Below are 24,041 nucleotides of genomic sequence, written 5' to 3'. Positions count from 1 at the left end.
TATTACTGTCCAAATACATGAAGTTCTGATGAAATAAAATCATATGGTACAGATAAAAACAGGCCATGAGAGCCCAGAGTTGTTTTAGGGCCAAATGGCAGACCACTTAACAGTTCACATTTTAGGAATTCAAAATGCTTAGAAATTGATAAGGTGGTTTCTGAAAAAGAAAGGGAAGGAAAAAAAGATGAAAAGGAGGGAGGGAGGGAGGGAGGAGACGGAAACCATTGAGGAAATGTTAGCTCTCGAGAAAGCCTGACTTAGAAGTGACAAACGCATAAAAAAAAATGCATAAACTTTGGAAGCACTCATTTTATAAAAGGGTTTCTGCTAGTCACGAGGAGCTGATATCATCATGAAAGGATTTAGTGCTTTTCTAGATATGAGGAGATGCAAGGATTGGGATCATGAAATCAGTTCTAAAAATATGTCTAAAGACCTGTTATACCAGTAGGGTGCCTCACTCTCCACCCTGAATTCCCTTCAGGGAACGTCGAAGGTCAGCAACTGCAGCAGCACTGGCAGATGGTGAATGCCCTTGCTGTTCAGTCGCTGGCAAATGCTCTTGACAAGTGCCAATTTGTAGTTGAAAAATCCAAGAATGGTTTCAAATAGATGGTGCTCTGTACAAATCAAAGAGAAAATATTTATTTTAGAATTATTTTGCTGCCTCATCCCATTCACTTCACTTTAAGAAAATGGTTACTCTCTTATGTTTGTATGTCATCCATGCTATAAATTTTACAACTCGGGCATAATTACAAGTTTTTCTTTCTAGCAGTTTCTCATGTTACAATACTCCCCCCAGTCTTCCTTCATTTTTCTTTGCTGATTGTGGTTAGCCTCCAGGCTCTGGTTTGAACAGGCCAGGGTTTGAATCCTGCTTCTAGTTCACTCACTAACTGCCGCTTCTGGCACATGGTAAAAAATACCAACTTACGGGACTGTTGTGAGGGTTAATGGGATGTCAGTTTTCAGTGCTCCACAACTGGTAGCTGTCGTTTTTGACTTTACCAGGAGAATCCTTGATCATGAACAACTCATTGCCTTAACCCTTTTTCCTGCTTCAGCATATGAGATAATGCCTCTGCAAACCAGTACTCCAAGCAGTAGGCGTTTGGATCTTGACACTGTATCTAAGGCTTTTCTTCCTCTTTCACCCGTTTGGTGTGTTCCTCCTCTTCGTGTGCGCCAGGCAAAACAGGGAGGCTGTGTTGAAGCCACAACGGGCTGCACGGAGGGAGTAGATAACCGGTCTAGGCCCGCAGGGTCATCGTGGCCTGTGATCTGAAAGAAACGGGGGTGTAGAGATGGGTGGAGCAGAGCGGAGGAGGGTGCACACGGGAATGATAAAGAAAAAACAACCAATTTAGGTCCTAAGTCCACCTAGGCAATGAGGGTCAAAAAGAGAAATCTCTTCCATCCTCCTTCAATCTCTCCTCGGGAAGGAGGACAAACGCCTAAGGAAGCCCCCACACGACGCCTCTGAGCCCAACCCCGCAGGGGATCCTTAGGGAACTCGCGATCGAGATTAGACCTCCGAACTGCCTAGATGGCCCCGGAAGTGCGCGCCGAGGAACCCGCGTTTCCGGTCTCCCTGGAGGCCGTGGTGGCGGACGCTGCCGCTATCGGCCAGCGGAGGGCGTGAGTGTCCGGGCCGGGCCGGGCCGGCTGTCCGCCGGGCGGCGAAGAGAGTCGGGCCGGGGGGACCCCAGTGGGACCGGGGTGGGGCGTGCTGCCGGCCGGGCGCTCCCCGCGGCTGGGCCCAGCCTGCCTGCTGGGAGGACAGGGCTCCTCCGTCCGACCCCCGGCAGGGAGCCTTTTGGGAAGCGGCACCTACTGTTTCCCCTACATCTGTCCCCTCTCGCTCTCTGTCCTGAAGTGGCTGCCCCTCCCCTGTGTCGGGTTCTGAAGACTTGTAGAGAAGACTTTGGCCTTGGAGCGGCACCGGGGTTTGGACCCAGTCCATGGAGAAACCGCCCGAGCAGATGTCCCTGGATTCCCCGTGTCCATCCCCCGAGCAGGAGCCTCGAAAGACCAAGGGTGAGGAGCTGACCTAGCTGCTTTCTGTTTCTAAAGTTTGTCCTTTCCATTGAGGCCTCAGATCAGATGGACATGCTTAACCGTGCACTTAGAAATACCCTGGTTCGAGACACTTAATTTTTTTTTTTTTAACCTAAAGCTCTGTTACACGTAAATGAAGCCTATCACTAATATTTTCTCTCTCACTGTGGAGCAGACCTGCAGCAGCACTGTCCATGTCACTAAGTCTTTCGGATCTGTCATTCCAGCGCCTGTTAACTTGCTTGGCCTTTGAGAGGCTAAGTAAACTGAATAAGTGAATGAACCCAGCCAAGTGTGTCCTATATCCCAAGTACCAGGAAAAGACTGGTCTTCTCTTGGCAAGCTGTCTTTCATCATTAGGAAAGATACATTTTCCACCCAGGATATAAACTTCAAGAGAGTGCCCTGCCTGTGGAGTACGGTAGACAGGCCAGCCACCCGCTGATGGAAAATGAGATTAAACTGTAGACATCAGCATTGAAATTTCAATCTACTATCCCCCCATTATCTGGTGTGTGTGTGTGTAGTGCTCGCATGTGCACGCTGTCATGTCTGACTCTTTGTGACCTCATGGACTAGCCTGCCAGGCTCCTGCCCATGGAATTTTCCAGGCAAGAGTACTGGAATGGGTTGCCATTTCCTTCTCCAGGGGATCTTCCTCACCCAGGGATCAAACCCATGTTTCTTATGTCTCTTGCATTGGCAGGCGGGTTCTTTACCAACTGTGCCACCTGGGAAGCTGTACCTGGGAAGCTGTATCTTGGCCTTTAAAAAAAAGTGGATTGGATTATTTAATTGAGGGACAAGGGCTTAGATAATCCACATCAAGGATTTTGAGAAGGTTTATGTTTGGGAGACTATTTTACATGTTTAGCCTCTAATTCTGTTTTAGGCTAATTTTTAACTCAAGTATTTATTGAATTGTTATTACAAGGTACTGAGACTAAGTTGGAAGAAAATCTAGCCCCTGCCACCAGCTTAGAGTTGAGTTGGAATAGTTATCTATGAGAGATTATGGGATAATAAACAGTGTGAAAGTTCACAAGAGGAGAGCCTTGTCAACTGGATATTGGCCCTGGAGGCCTTAGAAAGTCATATGTTTGGCCTTGAAAGAATTTAGAGTAAGAAAAGAATCAGGTTTTAGGTCAGAAGGGATAGACTCTTACACAGGCTCCTCAGTGGTCATCTTTCTAAGGCCAAGTGTCTTATTTACCTTCCTAAAATACTCATTTATTTATGTTAGTTCACAGTGCCTACTGTATACAGTCTATTCTCTATAACCTGGCATTCGGGTCCCGGCATTCAGGGTCCTCTGCAGCGTGATCTGAACCCAGCTTTAAACGTTGTCTCCATGTTTCCCCATACAGGCTCTGCCAGACTGGTGTGTCTGCACGAGGAGATGCCAAAAACACTCTGCTTTACCTGCTGTTGTGCCTTTGTGTCCTTTTTCTGCGTCACTGTTGCCTACATCCTCTATCTCCCCAAATCACACACATCCCAGTGTCCCATGCATGTCACCTCAGTGCAGGGCAGGCTCCTCCCTCAAGCTCCTGAAATAGACTGGTGGCTGCCCAGAAGGAAATAAATACACACACGCTAGAGACGTTTACATGGAAGCCTGTGGGACTTGGTGGTTGACTCAGCAGTAGAGGTGTAATCACCTTTGTTCCCTTTGCTCTCATACCTCTTAAAAAAAACCTTCACCACTTGCTGTTAGCTTTGTAACTGCCATTCACTTAGCTCAGGGCACCGCTTTTACTCCATCGAAACTGATTATATCCAGGTTGCCAGTAGCTTAACGAGTGAATCCATTGGACACTTTTTTTCCTTCAGCCCTAATTTTTTTTGACCCCTTAGTATTTTTATTGACATGATTGCTCTTCTTTGAAACTCTTGTTCTTTGGTATAGGCAGCACCATTTTCTCCTGATTCTGTCTCTTGCCTTCTCAGGGTCTTTCCCACTCCTGTTTGTCCACCTGTTTCTTTCTTGTTTTGGGTCACACCATGCAGCTTGTGGGATCTTAGTTCCCCGACCAGGGATTGAATCTGGGCCCTTGGCAGTGAAACCACCTGTAGCAGGTGGAGGTAGAAAGTTGAATGGAGAAGGAATTGTGTCGGGAGATAAATGTTCAGGGAACAGTTCAGAGTAATTGGACCACAGAGTAGACTGATAGAGGATGACTGTAAAGGCAGAGTGGTGTAAGATCGTGGAAGATGGACACCGGGCCAGCCAAAGAGTTTAGATTTTGTTTGTTAGAAATTGAAGCACATAAACTTTGCTTCACAGGAGGCTAGCAGATGAGCTTGCAGATCAAGGAAGAGATTCTGGTCTGTTTAGTGTGAGAGGTGATTAGAATCTGACTTGAGCATATTCGCAGTGATAATAGGAAAGCAGGGGCAAAAAATCAAGAAGTACATCATAGGTAGAGGCAACAGTATTTGTTTACTGAGTGAATGTGGAGCAGAGAAGAGAGTCACTGGTCACTGTTGCCTCCTTCCGTGGTTTTTTTTTTTCGAAAAATGTTAAAGCTGCAGGAGAATTGAAGAATATACCAAATACTCGCACACTGGAAGTGTATGTGCCAGTTTGGGACAAGTCGATCTCAAGAGACTGGTATGACAGCTGCCACTTGGAAATCTTGTTTTTAATTATTGGAGATGCTGTAGCTGGTTGATGAATACTGCGCATCTCACCACCCATCTCAGGAGATGGTAACACCATCCCTCCAGCTACTCAATCTAGAGGGAAACCCCTGTTTCTTTCATATCCGTATCCATCAGTCAGGAATCCCACCCATGTGACTGTCAGCATTTCTCTCCAGAGTCCAATTACTTCTTACCGCCTCCTCTGCCGCCATCTTGGTTCATGTCACCATCGTCTCTCACCTGGATTGTTGCCACAGCCTGGTTGCTTGTCCTGTCTCTGCACTTGCCTCCCCATGGTCTCTCCTCAGCATGGCAGCCAGCATGATCCTGTTGAAGTGTCAGATCTTGTCTTCCTCTGGTCAGAACCCTTCAGTGGCTTCCCATTTCGCTCAGTGTAAAACCTCTTTACAAACCTGTGGCCACAGTGGCCTGTGTTCTCTGATCCTCTTTTATGTCTCTGACCTCATTTCTTACTCCTCTCTCTCTTGCTCATTCTGCTCCAGTCACACTTGCCTTCAGGAATACCCAGTGCCTTTGCAGTTGCTGTTTCTTCTATTTGTAATCCTCTTTCTCAGAAATCCTTATCTCCTTCAAGTCTTTGCTTAAATGCCGTTTTCTTAGTCTTCTTTTGATCATGGTATTTAAAATTGCATCTCCTTTGCCCACTCTCCCAGGCACTCTAATCCTTGTTCCTTGCTTTTTTGCTTTTATAGCATCTTTACAATCTTTTAACAGTATGTAATTTACATAGTTTGTTGTCCATCTCCTTTAGTAAAATGGAAGAGGATTTTTTTTGTTTTGCTTATTGACAGATCTCAGAGTCTGGAACTGTACCTGGCATGTTGTTGGTGCTCAATAAAATGTTCTGAGTGACTGTTATGTGACTTGAGGAATATTTCAAGGATCACCTTCAGCTTCATGGAGGAGGTGATGTTGAACAGGGCTTGAGCGCAGTGAGGTTGACAGTCTCAACCATGTTGGGCAGTGGGCCAAGTAAAAGGCACCTTATCTAGAATGTCACGGCCATCACATGTGACGAGAGTGGTTCAACAGGTAGTAAAGAGGCTTCGTGTGGGGAGAAGATCAGAATGAGGCTGGAAAAACAGGCAGAGGCCAGATCAGGAAGATGGAGAAGAAACCTAAGTCTCTCTCTGCTCCCTCGGAGCTTGCAGTCTAACAGGTAAGTAAACACTTGTGCAAGGGGACGTACAAAGAGTAAACCAGCAATCTACTCCCACCTGTTAGAATAACTGTTATCAAAAAGACAAGAAATAACAAGTGTTGATGAAGATGTGGTGAAAAAGGAACCCTCCTGTACTGTTGGTGGGAATGTAAATTGGTGTAGCCATTATGGAAAATGGTATGGAGGTTTCTCATAAAGTTAAATATAGAACTACCATATGATCCAGTGATTCTACTTCTGGGTATTTATTCAGAGGAAATGAAATCCAAGTTCATTGCAGCATTATTTACTGTAGCCAAGACATGGAACAACCTAAGTGTCCACCAGCAGACAAATATTATCCAGCCATAAGAAAGATGGAAATAATGCCCTTGTAACAGCATGGATGGACCTGGAGGGCATTATGCTAAGTGAAATAAGTCAGAGAAGGACAAACATTGTATTACCTCACATGTGTGTGGAATCTGAAAAATCCAAGCTCATGCATACAGAGAACACGTTGGTGTTGCCAAAAGTGGGGTGTGGGGAGTGGGAGAACTGGATGAAGGGCGTCAAAAGTATAAACTTACAGCTCTAAGGTAAGTCAGTCCCAGGAAGCTGAGGTATAACATGGTGACTACAGTTAGCAATACCATGTTGTATATTTGAGAGTTGCTTATAGAGTAGATCTTAAAGGTTCCCATCACACGCACAAAAAATTAAAACCAATATCCCAATGGAATGTATAGAAGACATATCTGGAGGTGGAGAACAAATGTAAAATGGTTCTCTGATATCAGATAATTTGTGGAGAACAAATATAAATATGGTTCTCTGATATCAGATAATTACTAAATTCCTTAAAGACAATGACCATTCCCTACTAAAATCTGGGCTGCATGTGTTTTACTTTGATTGCTAATGGAAATGATACTACGTTGGATATTCCTCAGCGTCCCCTTCTTCCAGAAATATTACTCTAAGCCGAGGCCTTCTTTCTGTAACATACTGCACTTCAGTAAGTCATATTTAATAAGTAAAACTTAGGAGGAGAAATGTATTAATAGTAAACGGATTTTTTCCATTGTCTCCCTTAGATACAACTAGGGTGCAGAGTTGGTTTTTGTTGGTTCTCTTAGAAATAGACATGAAAGATATGGAATAGAGCTGAAATAGATAACGGAAGTATTTCTTGCTACCCCATGCTTCATACTTTAAGCATTTCCTCCTCTTCTCCCCCTCTCTTTATCAAATCCTCTCAGTTGGCACCATTTCTAAAACGGTTCCTCTAAGGTCTGAGTATGTCATGTGAGTGAGCATGTGAGCGTCTGTCTGTGGAGAGAGAGCAGGAATGAGGAAGGTGCTGCGTCTGGTTATGGGGAGTATTTCCTGTTACCACAGTGACAACCCACGTGGCCAGGGTACCATGTGGACAGAACCTTTGCGTGAAGTTCTCTTTGATTTATCTGCTCAGTCCCTGCCTCTCTCCATTCAGAATCCCCAGCATCACCCTTCCTGTGTTCTGAGAAGATCTCACTTTCCTCAAACTCTGTTTTCCTATTCTGCTAATTCCAGTGTACTTGTCTGATTAGGTACTTCATTTATAAATCCTCACTTTAGTTTACTCACTACTTTCTCCAGATCTGCTCAGCTTGTATCCATTTCCCCCGCCCTGTACTTCAAGGCCATTTTTCATACTTTTTTGAACCAAATAACCTGGAATACTTTAATCATCCTGTTTCCCACCAGGAGTTTTTACTGTTACATATACCTTTTTTGTATTTTCTGTCAGATGGTGAGACCTGGACTGAGGATCAATTAATTATAAAGCAGAAAACTCTTGAAGTAGGGACACGACCACATGAAGGAGATGAATGTGAACAAAACAAACATGAGGGACCCTATGAATATGGGCAAAACTTCAGTAACATGTCAGACTTCATCCAGCAGTCATATGTTCTTATTGAAGAGAAATCTCAAATGTGCAATGTTTGTGGGAAATTATTCAGGCGGAATGCATACCTTATTCAGCATAAGAAAATCCACACGCAAGAGAAGCCTTACAAGTGTCATGTATGTGGAAAAGCCTTTGGCCATAGTTCAAATCTGTCTCAGCATCAAAGAATTCATACTGAGGAGAAACCCTATGAATGTGATGAGTGTGGGAGGGCCTTCCGGCGCAGCTCACACCTCATCCAGCATCAGGTCACCCACACGGGAGAGATGCCTTACCTGTGTAACGAGTGTGGAAAAGCCTTCGGCCGGAGCTCAAGTCTCCTCCGACATCAGAGAATCCACTCTAGGGAGAAACCCTATGAATGTACCAAATGTGGAAAGGCCTTCAGCCAGAGCTCACATCTAACAGAACATCAGCGAGTTCACACCAAAGAGAGACCCTACGAGTGCAGTGACTGTGGGAAAGCTTACAGTCGGAACTCACACCTTGTTGAACATCAGAGGGTCCATACAGGAGAGGCTCCTTATGGCTGTAATGAGTGTGGGAAATCTTTCAGTAGGAGTTCACTCTTTTTCAAACATCACAGAATTCACACTGGAGAAAGACCTTATGAGTGCAGTGAATGTGGGAAGGCATTTAGTTGCAACTCCTACCTCATTCAGCACCAGAAGACTCACAGTGGAGTAAAATCTTCCAAATGTAAAGAATGTGGGAAAACCTTCAAGCACAGTTCATACCTTATTCATCACCTGGGAACCCATACAAGAGAGAAACCATAAATGAAGTGAAGGTGGTAAAGCCTTTGGTCGGAGTTCAGCTCCGACATCAGAGAACTTGCACTGGGGAGAAAACCTTTGCCTGTAGAGAATGTGGACTGTCTTCAGTCATAGTTCACCTCTTACTAAGACCTGAGAATCCACACAGTAGACAAATCTCTTATGCATTCAGTGCATGAGAACCTTTAGATAGAGTTCCCGCCTTACTCAGCATTGGCCAGTTCACGTTGGGGGAATGGTGGGTATGGGGAGAGCCTTGCTGTGTGTCAGAAAGGGGCGCAAAAGGGGTAGAGTGACGCCATGGAGGGGGTGACTGAAATGGAACTTTTAGTTTGCACTACTTTTTATTTGATCTTGAGGATCTACATCAGAGAGAGATTCTATGGTTTGTTTTTCAAATCTCTACAGTCATCTTCTGAAAACAGGATGAGTTAGGTCCATTCCAGGGAAGAACAAATCAGGGGGATTCAGACTCATGGATCAGGAAAGCAGCAGGATGACCCTTGAAACCAATAGTTTCCTTCTATCTCACCTGTCCTGTTGGTTGTCACTGTACATGGAAGTGGCTCTTGGGTTTTCTAGGGCCACCATTTTTGCTCCTCAGTATCCTGCAGACTACTGAATCTCTCTTTGTTTTATACGTTATAGAAGCTTTAAATAAATGGGCCAATTTTCTAAGCCAAATAATTTCTCAGTATTACGTCATGGGCTTTGCTATGTGTAGAATCCAGTAGACTGAACTGCATGTGTCAGACTTCTCCTTTCTTCTGTTTTTCAGTCTGTCTGGGCTCTCGGGGAGATCCTTGGGAGAGTTAGAGGGCAGGAGAGAGGCAGCAGTGATTTTGTAGCTCACATGTGGTATTGTTGCTGATCTGTTGACTCACCTCACTGGGGCTGGGCCTGAAACTAGTCTGCCCTCCCCTGGATTCTTCTTTGCCTTTATCGGGCCAGGTGTGTGTGTGTGTCTGTCTGTCGCATCATGATTTTCCTTCTCTGACTGAATTCTAGTCATACACATGCTTTGCTCTCATATCCTTAAATTTTTTTTTCACCAGTTGCTGTTATCTTTGTAACTGCCATTCACTTAGCACAGGGCACTGCTTCTGCTCCATTGAAACTGATTATATCCAGGTTGCCAGTGGCTTAGCTAATTAATCCACTGGACACTTTTCTTTAGCCCTAAGTTTTTTGACCCAGGCTAGATGGAAGGAGTGGTGGGAGGGACCTTTGCACTGGGAGTAGAACCAGCTATTGGGTGGGGGCCCTACGAGCCTGCTTATTGATAGGTTCTGGTTGTGTTATATGCAGTAAAACTTCAATTTGGGTAACTTGGGTTTTCCCTTTAGAGCATGGGACCAGGGAAGCACAGAACCCAGGGGAATCAGAACTCTAAAGGTTCTAGCTCCAGCTCACAGGCTCTCCACCGACTTTTCCAACAGACAGTTCTCTCCTCCTTTGTCTGTCCCTCTACTCTAGACTTGGGAAAGCACGAAAATGCTTCCTGAGGAGACGATACTTGAATACACTTTCTAAATTTCTGATACTTATATACACTTTCTCAATTTCTTATCCTGGGAGGGGCTGGCTTGGCAGTTCCTAGCCATACCTTGAATACAGCCTTGGGCCCCCCGAGAGAGAGGCATTTCCTATGCTGTGGTTGAAGAGGTAAGAGTCTTCGGGCAAAGGGAGATAGGAGGAAGAAGAAGACAAATTTCCACAGTGGCATCCAGAAGTGACTGTTTTCATCCCCACAAAAGCCCATCCCAGCCCTCATGTTGAAATCAACAAGACCGTTCTCATCCCAGCTCTGCCTACTGACTTCTCCAGCCCTCTGTGGCCACCCCTTCTGCCAGACATTCTGAAATTCATTGCTGCTGCTGTTAAGTCGCTTCAGTCGTGTCCGACTCTGTGTGACCCCATAGATGGCAGCCCACCAGGCCTCCCCGTCCCTGGGATTCTCCTGGCAAGAACACTGGAGTGGGTTGCCATTTCCTTCTCCAATGCATGAAAGTGAAAAGTGAAAGTGAAGTCGCTCAGTCGTGTCCGACTCTTAGCGACCCCATGGACTGCAGCCCACCAGGCTCCTCTGTCCATGGGATTTTCCAGGCAAGAGTACTGGAGTGGGGTGCCATTGTATTTTTCAAATGTAGGTTAAGAGCCACTCGGGGCGGGGGGAGGGGCACAAAATTAATTTACTGTAATGAGTTGCGACCAGCAAAGGGTAAAAAGAAAAAAAGTAGGCAGAACTAGAATTGACTAGAAAACACCCATCATAAAGGTAAGTCAGACTTTTGTCCTGTTTGTGCACAATGGTGCATATACACAAAGTACAACGTACAATAGTTCTTGCTGGAGAGCAGGTAAAAATCTTTGCACATTGCAATCCCTGTTTGGGCATAAGATTCTGTCTAGAAGGGCCTCCTTGGCATGTCTTCCCTTGGACTGAATTGTTCTCACTCTACAATTCCCACAGCATGCTCTACTTCTTTGTGCACTGATCACACTTTAAAAAAATGATTTATCTGTTTGTGCTAGTTTCCTGTTTGTGCTAGTTGCAAGCTTGGTGAGGGCAGGGACTGTATGCACCTCACCTGACATCTGTAATTAGAGAAGGCACTTGTGTTGAGTGGCTGAATGATAAACCCAGGTCCAGGTTCTGGCTGTGTGTGTTCTCAGGCAAGGTCTCTTTGTTTTTTCTGACTTTTAATCTGATTTACATACAGAAAACTTCAAAGAGTAGACTAATGAACACCCTATATATCCTCCACTTAGATAAACAGTATTATCATATTTCCATATTTGCTTTCTATTTATGTGCTTTCCACCCCCCCGAATCATTTGAAAGTAAGCTTTACCCTGAGTATTGGGTTGGCCAAAAGTTTGTTCAAATTTTCCTGTAACAGTAAAATCTGAACGAACTTTGTGGCAAACCCAATACTATGGCATGCTTTTTCTAAGAGATCATTCTTGTATGTAATCACAAGACAATTAACATACCTAAGAAAAAGAATTAAATTCCATAATACCATCTAAAATGTAGTCTGTATTTAGATTTTCCTTGGTTGTCCCAAGAATGTGTTTTATAGCTAGCTTATTTCAAATCAGAAAAAAAAAATCAAGAGTCACATTACATTTGGCTTTATATCTCTTTAGATTCTTTTAATCTAGAAGAGTCCCACCTTTTTTTTTTTAATGACTGACTTCTGGAGGAGTCAAGAGTTACCTTTTATAACTTTCCATGAAATTGATTTCCTTGTTTTCCTGAGGTGGCGTTTAGCTTCCTCCTTACCCCTCTGTATTTTCTCTCAACTGGAACGAGGTCTAGAGGCCTGATGATCTACTTCTGGCAAGAGCACCTCACAGGCGACGCTTCCTTCATACTGCTGTCACCTCAAGGGGCACGTGACATGAGATTACTCTACCCCAAGTAATACTGTTTGTTTACCGGCTTAAGGGAGTGACCGCCAGATCTCTTCTGTATAAAGATATGTGTTTCTTTTGCAGTTAGTAATCTGTGAGGAGGATAAGCTCCAGCATCATGTGAAGAATCTATTCCTCCACAGCCTAATGTTTTTAGTAATCGCCCATGATTTTTTAGCAACCATTCATGTGATAGTTTGGACATGTTCTTAACCAGGGGCTCAGTTTTTCCATCTGTGAGTGAGTGAAGTCGCTCAGTCGTGTCTGACCCTTTGCGACCCTGTGGACTGTAGCCCACCAGGCTCCTCCGTCCATGGGATTCTCCAGGCAAGAATACTGGAGTGGGTTGCCATTTCCTTCTCCAGGGAATCTTTCCAACCCAGGGATCGAACCCAGGTCTCCCGCATTGCAGGCAGACGCTTTAACCTCTGAGCCACCTGAGAAGCCCAGGTAGCTTGGGCATAATCATACCAGTGATTTAGATTTGCTGTATAACAACATTTAAGTGTGACAGTGCGTATGAAGATGCTGTTACAGTCTGCCATAATTTCTCCTTCTTCTGAGAACACCATCCCTCTTCCTTTTTAGAACGTTCTTTGGCTGCTCCAGATAAGTGGTCTGATATGATCTCTAGTGGCCTTGGCCTGCAACTGCTTGGAGCAAGGCTTCGGTTCCCAGCCAGAGATTGCAGTAGTACCAGATCCTAGCCACTAGACCAGTGGTCAGTGACAAGGGCCCTGACCCTTTGGCTTTGCAGAAAAGAATTCCCACAAAGACAGAAAATAGTGAAAGTATTAAAGAGGGGACAAAAATACAGTTTGTGTTGATAGACTCAGGGAGAGAGAGAGAGAGAGTCGATGAGTGGCCCCCTTGTGGCAGTTTGAATTACTTTTATGGGGCATTTCTTCTGGTTTTCCTTTGGCCAATCATTTTGATTTGCCTGGTCCATATTTGGTACATCTCAGGATCCTCCTGTGTGTGTGCACGCATCTCTTAGCCAAGATGGATTTTACTGAAAAGGCATATGGGTAGGGAACATCCCTTGGCATCACTTCCCTTTGGCCTCCAAGGAGCCTTTTCTATGCATGTGTGGTCGGGGAGATCTTCTGACTTCAAGAAAAGAAATGTGTCATCTGAGCAGGGCCCAGCCTCCTCCCTTACATATCCTGCTATTCTTGTCTTGGAAATCATGATTCCCTGGGGGTCTCATCTGCCTCCTTCCTCAAAACCTTCAACTTCTTTGATGATTCTACCTGCTTGGCTTCTGTGGGGCACAGCTGATGCATCTTCTTCGGTGGAGTGGAATGAGTTTGTGACCAGAGCTGAGCCAGTCAGAATCCCTGGGGAACTGGGAACCAAGTAGGGGTGGGAATAGGGTGAAGAAAACATTCTTTTTCCTGAGGGTGACTAAAAGTGAAGCTGTGAGTCTAGAAGTTGACTATTTCCCCTCCCACCTGGAGAAGGACAGCCTCTGGGATGGAGGGATCAAACACCATCTCTGAGAGCAGGGCAGAGAGGTCTCCTGGGCCTGGCTCCAGGCCTTCCCAACTGTACTCTGCCTTGCCCCAACTAAGCCAAGAAAGACCTGTCTTGCCTGAGGCCTTACAAATTGGGGTCTGAACCTTATGACAGGTAGAATACTGACTATACAATGAGCCTCTCACATGATGTATGTTAGTCGCTTCAGTCATGCCTGACTGCGACCCCATGGACTGTAGCCCACCAGGCTTGTCTGTCCATGGGGTTCCCCAGACAAGAATACTAGAGTGCCATTTCCTTCTCCGAGGGATCTTCCCCACTCAAGGATCAAACCTGGGTCTCCTGCTTTGCAGGCAGATTCTTTACCATATGAACCACCAGGGAAGCCCTCTTTCACATGGTAGATAATCACGTCTCACATGTTAGGTGATTCAATAAATTAATGGTTCATCAGCTCTCATCCTTTCCTGTTGTCTTTGAATATGTGCCTGCTAGTGGAGAGGTGTGTGGAGGTGCCAGACATGGTCCTGGTTCTTGAAAATCTTAAAGAATTATAAATGCCTTTCCTTGATGAGCTTAGTCTCAAATCACGGGGAGCTGGTGACTCATCCAGCTCCAAGTGTGGCCCCTCTTGCCACACAAACCAGCCCCCCAGCTCAACCACCAGGGCTAGGAGCTAGAGTGCCTCTCTTGGAAGAGCCTAAGTTTAAAACCAGCCCGCCTTGGGAGAGGTGTACACAGCCTTTTTAGCGGAGGGCAGAGGACTGCCGGCCAGGGCGGGGTTTGGGGGTGTGCCTGAGTGCATGCGCAGGGCAAGGGCGAGGGAAAGACTGGGAATGCGGGGGATGGGGGTGAGCGCGAGGTCCGGCAGCGCGTCTCCCAGGCCCTCCCAGCCAGCCCGCTGGAGAAGTCACTATGATCATGCCTTTTTCACAGATGAGGAAACTGACGCCCAGGAAGAAGAAATAACTTCCCCAAGGGCACCCTGCTGGTGATGGCAGAGCTGGCATTCGAATCCGGTGGACTTCAGGGTGCACCCACCCCCACCCCATTCTGCGTACCGGTGAGCAAGGCCTGGACCGCAACCGTCTGGGAGGCCAGGTTTCCCCAGTCGTAGGGCCCCGAGGGCTCCGGCTCGGTGGGCTCCGTGGGGAGACTGAGCATCCCCTCGCTGGCCTGAGGCGGGCGGAGAGCAAAGGAGGGTCTTGACCACCGGCCAAAGGGCTGTGCCAGCAGCCGGGGCAGATGTAGGGACTGGAGACCGGTGGGGAGGGGCGAGCGGAGGTGGAACCTCGGGTTGGGAGGGGGAGGGCGTGAAGGAGGCCCCCCAGGCCAAATATTACCCTTCTGTTGGGAGCCGTCGGGCTGGATCTGGGGCCCAATGGCCAGGTCAGGACCCATCTATGGGTCTGGATAATGTCACTGGGGCTTTGGGACCACTAAGGACCGAGGAGGGTCGTCAGTGGAAGGAACCCCTCACCCAGCCTAAGGCACTTTCAGCCCAAGTGACCTCAGATTACTGGCTGGTGGGACACGTGGGGAGTGAGGCTCCCGGGGGGCCCAGACAGTTCCCTTCCCGGTTCCAGCCCGGGATACACTTATCTGGGCTGCACTGCACCTGGGCTGCTGACAGGGCTGCTCCAGGGCTGGGCGCTGGAGCGCAGGGAGAGACTCTGCCAGCGGGAACCAGGCCCAGCGGGCACGCAGCTCTTCCAGTCATTGGCCCTTGTCAAAATAATTGAAACGTCAGTGAGAGTAGATGATAGTAAGTCCGTTTTGTTTTGAATGTTCTTGGCAAAGTAAAAAGTTGGCAACCCTCTTCCCCTCACCCCATTCTGTCTCCCTCTCCTCTACTTTTGGGAATCCCAAACCCAACTGCCGGTCAGTGGTGACTGGTGAAGAGGTGAGGAGATGGGGTGGCCGTTCAGGGTTGTGGTCCCTGTGTCCACTCTGACTGACTGTGGCATCCTGGACCAGTCTGTTCTCCTTTCCAGATATTTCTTCATCAGTACAAAAGGATCTGCAAATCCCCCTTTATGGTAACATGTCCGTGGTTCTTTGAGTCTGGCTTATGTCCCTGGTGCCCAGTTGTCCAGAGCCAGCACTGAGGGCAGCTCCATGCAGAGGCTGGCTTATCCCTGGAGAAAGGCCTGCAGGGTCCTCCTCTCTGGAGAGCAGCTGGGGCGGGCCAGGGGACAGCTCGGAGTCACCTCAGGTGAGGAGGGGAAAGCACTGTACTGCCTGACGAGTTTATGTGTCTCTTCTCCCCAGTAGTTACCCAGAGCCTGAGAGTTCCTGTCTTTTTTCATCCCTGATTCTCCCCGTTGGCCTAAGCTGGGCATGGGGCGCCCAGTAAGTACACAGTTCGTTTTTGTGGAGTGAATGGATAAAGACTGGTGGCTGGGAGAGTCCAGGGAGTAGAAAGGGCCAAGCTGAGGTTTGCAGAAGATGTGGGATTTAAAAGGCTTAAAGGGGAAGAGACCTGCCCTCAGGGAAGAAACCCAGACTGGAGATGCTTGGGGTGACTGTGGTGTTCCAGGAATGGAGAGAGTCATGGCGGGTGTGGGGTCAGGAGGGTGGGTGCTTTAAAGACTTTATGAAAGAAAACTTGAGAAGGTGAGGACGGTTGATGAGGTTCAAGTGTGGGAGAAACAGAGAAGGCAGCACGAACTCCAGACTAGAGTGTGGGTGATGGAGCAGGTGATTGAAATGCGGGGACACTGAGGTCAGTTTAGACAAGTTGAAGTTCAGAGGGGTGGGGGTTGGGGACAGGAAGGGACTCAGAGCATCAGTTGAAAATGTCCAGGGTACGCCATTCCCTGAAGAGGACGGGGTCAAGATGCGGCCATGACTCCTACCTGGAGAGCTTTAGAGCCAGGACTCAACTCTCTCTGGTCCAGTGACTTCATCTTCTTAGAGTGAAGGAAACCAAGGCCTTGAAGTTCGGGTGACTCATCAGTACTGCCCGGAGGGTGGAGAGATCTCAAAGGGTAGCTTTGCAGAGAGGGCAGGATAAATTTTTTCAGGTGGGAAGAAGAAAAACTGGGGAATGACAGAAAGAGAGAGTGCTTTAGAAATTTCCCAATCGCTCTGACAGCAGTCAAAGAGGAACAGTTGTTAACTCTTCTATAAGCAGTGGATTTCCTCTGCCCTCCGGCTAGTTCTTCTGTTGTGATCAGACGATCTCAAAGCCTCAGAGATGCTCCTTGCGCCCGGCTGCAGTGAGGGGTCCGTATGAGGGCCTTGGAGGGGCCCCAGTGCCTGGGTACACACGGGGGCTGAGAGGAAAGGGAAGCCCCTCACTTGCTATGTGCAGCTTGGAAGCTTGGCGCTGCCAGGCACAGTCTGCTGAGGCAGCAGAAACAAGGGCTGTTGTCTCGGGGTGTCCCCATCTCCCTTGTCCTGTCCCTCTGACCTCCAGATGCCACCTTCCTGCACTGCCATGTGGCTATGGTCATCGGGGGCCATCTGGACAGGGCCCACCCTCGCTGCTGCACCCAGGCTTCCAACGACCCTCCTCTCGTCCCCCTCCTTGGCCCTCCACCTCGTTCCTCAGGGCTGCCAGGCTGGGTGAAGGCAGAGGAGGCTGACTAGGTGCATCCTTAACCAAGCGCCTGGGCCCTGAGCACTGTGCTTGACGCTTTGTTTGCAGCATGTTACTTGGTCCGCCCAAGAACCTCAGTGGGCAAGTGTTATCTCCTCCCTTTTCCAAATGGGGAAGCCAAGGTCCTGAGAGTTTTAGTAAGTTCCCCGAGGTTACCCAGCCAGCAAGTGATAAAACTGGGACACAGTCACGGCTTCTACAGCCAATTCCAGCCAGTGCTTACCTTCCATATCACAGGTGTTCCTTCTAGGAAGACTTCTTGATGACAGCTGGCGGTGATGGAGAAGTTTTGAGGGATCCTTAACTGAGGGGCTCAACCTCCAGGCCTAGAGGGAGCCTAGGGCTTCAGGAGGGTCTATGAAACTCTAAAACTATTTTTAAAAGTTTCTGTGTGTATATTTTCTGCTCATTTTTCAGCAGAGGACCAGGTGGACCCCTGTCCATCTAAACCCCAGGTCCTGAGGCAAGAGGGCCAGTCCCTGAGTAAAGGCACTCCAGGCCCTGGTTTTAATATCTGCCTGGTCCTCATTCTGAAATCTCCAAGGGCAGACAGTAGCTAACAGCTGACTGGAGAGGCTCTGTGGCCAGTTGCAGTGGGGTGAGGAAGGGGGTGGGGCGGTGGGGAGGTGGGGCGGGGGCTGTTAAACAGAACTGAAAAGTTAGAACTTTAGAGCTGGGAGGGTGGAAATTTTACCAAGGTGGAAATCGAGGCTCAAAGAAGGGACTATACACACTCAAGATCACCCAGTGAGTTAGTGAGAGAAAAGGTTTTCTGTGTTGGCTAGGCCAGCTGAAGAGGTCTGGAAGGTTAATTAAAGCAAAGCAAACATTTCCTGAGCCCCACGTCCGCTGACATGTCCACGGGCACCATCTCCATCACCTGGTGCCGCGTGGGGCTTCCTCACTGTTCCTCCCCCAGGTGATGCTGACGATAGAGGACAGAGATGTGAAGGGCTTCACCTGGGCCATAGCCCCTGCCTTGACTTCCCTGGGCTACCTGCTTATCCTGCTGGTCTCCATCTTCCCCTTCTGGGTGCGGCTGGTGAACGAGGAGTCCCAGGAAGTGTTCTTCAGTGGCCTGTTTGAGAACTGCTTCCATATCAAGTGCTGGAAGCCTCGACCCTTATCCAGTATGGAGGGCTGAAGGCGGGGATCGGGGAGAGGGAAGCAGGGCCAGCTTGGGGTTTGGGGGCTGACAGAGGACTAGTGGGGGCAGATAGAACAGAATGAACATGCCTGAAAGGACATTTTCTCTCAGTCTCTTGGGGTTAGATGAAAGTAGGCAGCTGGGAAGGTGTTAATGATGTGCGGTCTACCCATGGGGGGTTGGAACTTTGGCCCCAGGCCACGGTTGGGGACCCGAGGCTGGCCGGGCTCCGTCCTCTGGGCTGAGTGCCGGGGCCCAGCCTGCTCTCCCTCCTGCCCTCCCTTGCAGTTTACGTCATCCTCGGCCGAGTCTCCCTGCTGTCAGCCGTTGTCTTGTCTTTCCTCACCACTTTCATCATGGTGTCCTTTGCGTCTCAGCTCTTTCCGAGGACCCGGAAGCACAATTTTGTGTCAGCCTTCATCAGTTTCCTCACAGGTGGGGAGCAGCAGGTGGGCCCCAGCCTTGGGGAGGGGTCCAAAGATGGGGGGATGGTCTCTGTCTGAGGTCAGGAGAGGGACTTTCTAGGGCCCCTCTCCTCTGTTTCCATCTCTGTGAAGTTGCCCAGGGCACAGCCACCCCCTCCTTGGGGCTCCTCCTAACTGCACTTCCAGAGGGCACAGCCCTCATCACCTTGGCTTGGCAACATCTCTCTGGGGGTCTTTCCCATCATCTCTATCCTAGCAGCTGTCCTGGAACCTGGTACAGAGTTATAATTGAAATATAGACTATAAACCAAATACAAATGTTTCTTGGATGAACGAATGGAAGAGACCATCTCTGCCCTCTAGAACCTTCTAACTTTAATAGGCTGACCAAGGCCCTGCCCTGGGAAGCTCCCATCAGATGGAGGACGTGGAACGCTCACAGTGGGAGCGTCACACCCGGGGCCCATCTGGAGTCGGCCCAGGGCACAGGCACAGAGGGTACCTGGGAAAGGGGTTTCTGAGAGGCAAGGCACACGGGCTTTGCAAAGAGTTAGGAAGGAGGGTGAGACAGGTGTGTGGGGTGAAGGTTGTTGGTTCTGAAAGCAAAAGGGGCCTGGGCAGGAGAAGGGAGCCTCACGCAGGTGCTGGAAGGCTGGAGCAGGGGCAGGAGGAGACCAAGGGGGCCTGCCTGTGATCCCGCAGGGGCTTGTGCCTTCCTGGCCTTGTTGCTGCATGCCCTGGAGATCCAGAGTCTGCGGATGAAGCCCAGCCCCCCACAGTTCTCCATACAGTGGCCTTACTACGTCCTGGGCTTCAGCATCCTTCTGTTCATGGTGGCTGGTGAGTGATTTGGGGCTGGTGCCCTCTCCCCACCCTCTGTCTGGATTCAGGAGCTGTGGGTGCTCTAGAACTGTGCTGCTCAAAACCCTAGTCACATGTGGCTGTTGCTGTTGTTTAGTCACTCAGTCGTGTCTGACTCTTTGCAACCCCATGGACCATAGCCCGCCAGGCTCCTCTGTCCATGGGATTTGCCAGGCAAGGATACTGGTGCGGGTTGCCATTTCCTTTGCCAGGAGATCTTCCCCACCCAGGGATTGAACCTGGGTCTCCTGCATTGCAGGTGGTTTCTTTACCAGGGAAGCCTTCACATGTGCCTAGGTAACTTTAATTAATTAACATGAAATAAGGTTAGAAATTGAGTTCCTCGGTCACACCAGCTACACCTCACATATTCAAAAACCACATTGTTACGTGCTCAGTGGCTTCCACATTGGGCAGTGCGGATGCAGAAGGTTCTGTTGGACAGCACCGCTCTAGGGCCTACCTCAACTCTGTCCCCCACCCTCACCCTCCCCATTCCCATCTTCCTTGACTTTAGAACCAAACTTGCACATTTCATGTGCTCCCTTACACCATCCTGGTTCCTAAGGCTTTCTATCCCTATCTCTCTAGCTTGAAATCTGTGATCTTATTTCTCACTTGAATCCCTTTTTCTTTATTTATCATCATCATCTAAGTTCTTCATCCCATCTGATCCCGTCTAATTGTCCCTACTCCTCATCCTCTTCCCACAATATTAACCTGACCCATGATCATAACCTATTTAGACTCAATTTTATTATACGTTGAACATATAACAAAGGATATATCTGTAAGATATAAGTAATTATAAACTGTACACCCATATTTCCACCATATATTTAAGAACTAGCCATATTTTGTCAAATCCATTGTTTAGAATTTACACCCTTATTTTATGTACCACTGAGAAAGAAAAGACTGATGCCAAATATAATTCTAAGGTGCTAATAGCTTGTAAGGCACATCTTTATTTCAAGATGTTAACATGTGGAAAAAAATGGGCTTGTTAAAATTAATGAAATATGTTAGAATATTAAGTATCTTTGAAGTTTTTCCCCCCACCATGTGGCTCTTCCTTCTCTCACCTTCTTCTCTATCCCGAGGAATCAATTATTCTGAAATTTATGCCAGTTATGTTTACTACATGGTTGTATATCCTTAAACAATGTATTATTTACTTTTGCATACTTTAAAATGTTATATGAGTATTATGATACTGCAGAGAAGGCGATGGCACCTCACTCCAGTACTCTTGCCTGGAAAATCCCACGGACCGAGGAGCCTGGTAGGCTGAAGTCCATGGGGTTGCTAAGAGTCAGACACGACTGAGCGACTTCACCTTCACTTTTCACTTTCATGCATTGGAGAAGGAAATGGCAACCCACTCCAGTGTTCTTGCCAGGAGAATCCCAGGGACGGGGGAGCCTGGTGGGCTGCCGTCTATGGGGTCGCACAGAGTCGGACACGACTGAAGTGACTTAGCAGCAGCAGCAGCATTATGATACTGTATTTTTTCTTTTGGAATTTGCTGTGTTTGATCGATATTATAATCTCGAGATTCCTCCATATTAATATGAGGAACTAAGCTTCATTTATTTTTACTACCTTGAGTATTTAATTGTGTAACTAAGCTTTCCAGTAGAAGGAGCATGGTATTTTTCTATGGGAGAATTTTTAAGTTAATGATTCAGTTTCTTTAATGATTACATGACTATTCAGGTATTTTGTTTCTTCTTGAGTCAGTTTTGCCAAGTTATGTATTTCTTTATACATTTTATCTAAGTTTTAAATTTTATTGACAAAATATTTTTTAAATTTTGTTCTGCATCTGTAGTTGTATGCTTTTTCATACCTGATTTTTCTGTTTTTTCGTTACTAAGTTTGTCAAGGGTTTATCAGTTGTTTTAGTCTTTTCAAAGAATCAACTTTTTAGTTTTCATGAAACAAACCTTCTTGTTTGTTTTCTACATAATTGCTTTTGCCTCTTATTTTGAACTTCCCTCCCCACTACTTAATTTTTTTGTGTGTTTATTCTTCTGTTCCTTTTTCAACTTCCTAAATCAGGATCTAAGCTCATGGATTATTTCTTCTTTTCTAAGTAGGCATTTAAAGCTTTAATCCTCATCTAAGAATTGCATCTTTATTTGAAGCTCTCATTTTGATGTGTAATATTTTTTGTTGTTCAATTTCAAATATTTTCTTGTTCCCTTATTACTTCTTTCATCCATGCATTATTTTAAAGTATACAATTTGGTGCATGAACTGAAGCTGAGGAGTGGTATTTCTAGAACATTTTTTTCTCCTCCCTAATATCTTTTTTTTTTTCTTTTTGTCTTTTGTGGAACCCCAGGAAGACTTCTGTTAGACCTTAATACTCTATCCTGCATGTCTGTCAGTTTCTCTTTCATATTTTCCGTCTTTGTCTTTCTGGGCTGCATTCTGAATAATGTATCTAGCTATATCTTCAGTTTTATCCATTCACTTTTTAGCTGTGTCTGATCTATTTAACCTAGCCTTTAAATTTTTATTTCAATGAATCTATGTTATAACTAAACATTGTATTTTCCTGTAAATCTCATTTTATACTTTTTCCTTATGTTTTAAATCTCTGCTCTAAATATATTTTTATTATACATGTTAAACATACTCACTGTATATTCTGTATCTTATAAGTTTTGAAGTTGAATTACTTGCCCTTGTTTCTACAAGCCCTGGCTTGTGGTGCCTTGTTCCTTCCTATGTTCTGTGGGTTTTGACTGTGAACTCATTTTCCTTGAAAAAACAAATTTTTTGGGGAAGATCTTTGAGGCCTGTATTTAAAGTGTTTCCTTAAAAAAGGATCTGCATTTGCTTCTGCCTGGTGCCTGGGTGCACAACAACTACCCTAGGATCCCAATCAAAATACTTAGGTACTATGAGTCTAGCTGCAGACCCACGTAATAGCTAGCCTGTGCTTGTGAATTCTGAATCCGTGCAGGCAACTTTGAAGTTCCAGTTTCATGTGGTTGACTCTTACTAGATCCCCTCATTGCACACAGGACCTGGGCTTTCCTTTTATTTTCTGTGTCCTAAATAGCCAACTGAATGGAAACTCAGGGTCACCTGGGTTGAATAGATGTCTCCAAGGTGAAGGCTAATTGTGTGTTTGCTTAACCCTCTAGATTCCTAAGATCATTATGGTTTGGCTTCTGAAAATGTCTTACTCTGATGCCAACTTGATGATGTATTTATAAATAGGTTTTTGAAGAAATATTTAGAAGTTTTATTTAGTGGGGGAGTATCTTGTTGACTGTAAAGCTGAAAATAGAAGTTGTTTTATCTCAGTCTTAGCCATAATGCAGCATTTCTTATCCAGTCAGGATATCTCCATTTGTTCCTTAATATTCACTCTCCCTTCCTTCCAGTAAGATTCAAAACTTACTGAGAATTTTGAATGGGTTGGGCATGAAGAGGCCTGGACTTTGTGTTTGACCTTCCTCTCTGAAACCTGGTTTTCTTACCAATTAATGGTTAGACAATTGCTCAGATGACTTCCAGCACTGGCCATGGTTCCTTGAGTTTATACATCTATTTGTATGCTTTGTCTGTCAATGTACTGTTTTGCCTTCTATTTCTGTAAAACTCTAAATTGGAGGGCAGGTGCAGACCAGAGGAATCAGGTCAGAGGAGGGAATTTCCAACCTCCGGGGCACTGAGCTTGATACACTTTCTCTCTCCTGACTCAAACTTTTGCTGTGACCCAGGTGCCATCTGCCTCATCCAAGAAATAGCCTGCCCTAGATGCCATTTGTTGCCCATTTCCCAGAGTACTGAGGACACCCAAGAGATCTCGTACCTGGAAAACCTGGATAGTCTGGGAGGAGAACTGAGCTCCATGCAGAAGGAGACGCTGCTGAAGGAAGAAACCATTATCTAGACCCAGACAGTCTGTGCCCTGCCCTTCGTCCAGTGCACATGTGTCAGTGTGTGTGGCTCTTCAGTCTCCCCCAGTCTCTGCCGTTTCTGATGAGGCTTTTGAGTGTCAAGTCAACCCCTCCCTTCCCCCTCCTCACAGTGATTCTATCCTGCATGTGTTTGATATTTGTTAAACGTTTTTTTTAATTCTTCCTGAGCTTTCTGAGTGATTTTTTTGGACATGTGTTTTCAATAAAAAGAGGACTACCGTCTGTTAATCCATACCTCCGAAAACAGACAAGGGAATTCCCTGGCGGCCCAGTGGTTAAAACTCCACACTTCCACTGCAAGGGTCACAGGTTCCATCCCTCGCCGGGGAACTAAGATCTTGAGTGCTGTTCAGTGTGACCGAAAAACAAACAAAACACCAGCTTGCAGCCTAGAGGGCAGGAGGGGAGGGAGGAGTATCAGGAAATGACCAAGTGATATGAGGTTTTGTAAAATAAAAACTGAACAGAGTATAACCACAGCAGAAGGTGTTTGAGATAGTGACATTAAAAAGGGTTCCCAGACAAAAACTGTGACTCAGTACAGGGAACTTTTCTC

At 46.7% G+C, this 24,041-nt stretch overlaps 2 protein-coding genes and 1 long non-coding RNA gene across 3 annotated transcripts; 2 read left to right on the top strand and 1 right to left on the bottom strand.

Annotated features, from left to right (window-relative positions):
- Nucleotides 1-297: 297 nt before the first annotated feature.
- On the bottom strand, nucleotides 298-17,613 carry LOC133238947 (uncharacterized). Its single transcript, XR_009733692.1, has 3 exons — nucleotides 16,363-17,613; nucleotides 941-1,287; nucleotides 298-623 (listed from the first exon to the last, which is right to left on the bottom strand). It is a non-coding gene; the product is annotated as an uncharacterized LOC133238947 (long non-coding RNA).
- Nucleotides 1,688-14,567, top strand: LOC133238940 (zinc finger protein 239-like). Its single transcript, XM_061402610.1, has 3 exons — nucleotides 1,688-2,043; nucleotides 7,665-8,843; nucleotides 14,441-14,567. The coding sequence occupies exons 1-2, from the start codon at nucleotides 1,968-1,970 to the stop codon at nucleotides 8,606-8,608; spliced, it is 1,020 nt and encodes a 339-aa protein (XP_061258594.1). The 5' UTR covers nucleotides 1,688-1,967; the 3' UTR covers nucleotides 8,609-8,843; nucleotides 14,441-14,567.
- TMEM225B (transmembrane protein 225B) lies at nucleotides 15,779-23,707 on the top strand. The gene is made up of 5 exons (XM_061402614.1): nucleotides 15,779-15,856; nucleotides 18,028-18,238; nucleotides 18,544-18,690; nucleotides 19,383-19,520; nucleotides 23,285-23,707. The coding sequence occupies exons 1-5, from the start codon at nucleotides 15,845-15,847 to the stop codon at nucleotides 23,455-23,457; spliced, it is 681 nt and encodes a 226-aa protein (XP_061258598.1). The 5' UTR covers nucleotides 15,779-15,844; the 3' UTR covers nucleotides 23,458-23,707.
- The last annotated feature ends 334 nt before the right edge of the window (nucleotides 23,708-24,041 follow it).

The sequence above is a fragment of the Bos javanicus genome, chromosome 25 (assembly GCF_032452875.1).
Source record: "Bos javanicus breed banteng chromosome 25, ARS-OSU_banteng_1.0, whole genome shotgun sequence".
NCBI lineage: Eukaryota > Metazoa > Chordata > Mammalia > Artiodactyla > Bovidae > Bos > Bos javanicus.
The sequence above is the reverse complement of the archived record's forward strand: the minus strand, read 5'-3'. Positions and strand labels throughout refer to the sequence as shown.

Bases quoted from the DNA above. Each gene is read 5' to 3' on its own strand.
- TMEM225B (XM_061402614.1), top strand. The intron at 18,691-19,382 runs GTGGGGAGCAGC...GTGATCCCGCAG, and splicing joins CTTCATCAGTTTCCTCACAG to GGGCTTGTGCCTTCCTGGCC. The intron at 19,521-23,284 runs GTGAGTGATTTG...GCTGTGACCCAG, and splicing joins CCTTCTGTTCATGGTGGCTG to GTGCCATCTGCCTCATCCAA.
- LOC133238940 (XM_061402610.1), top strand. From the start codon at position 1,968: ATGGAGAAACCGCCCGAGCAGATGTCCCTGGATTCCCCGTGTCCATCC. The intron at 2,044-7,664 runs GTGAGGAGCTGA...ATTTTCTGTCAG, and splicing joins GGAGCCTCGAAAGACCAAGG to ATGGTGAGACCTGGACTGAG.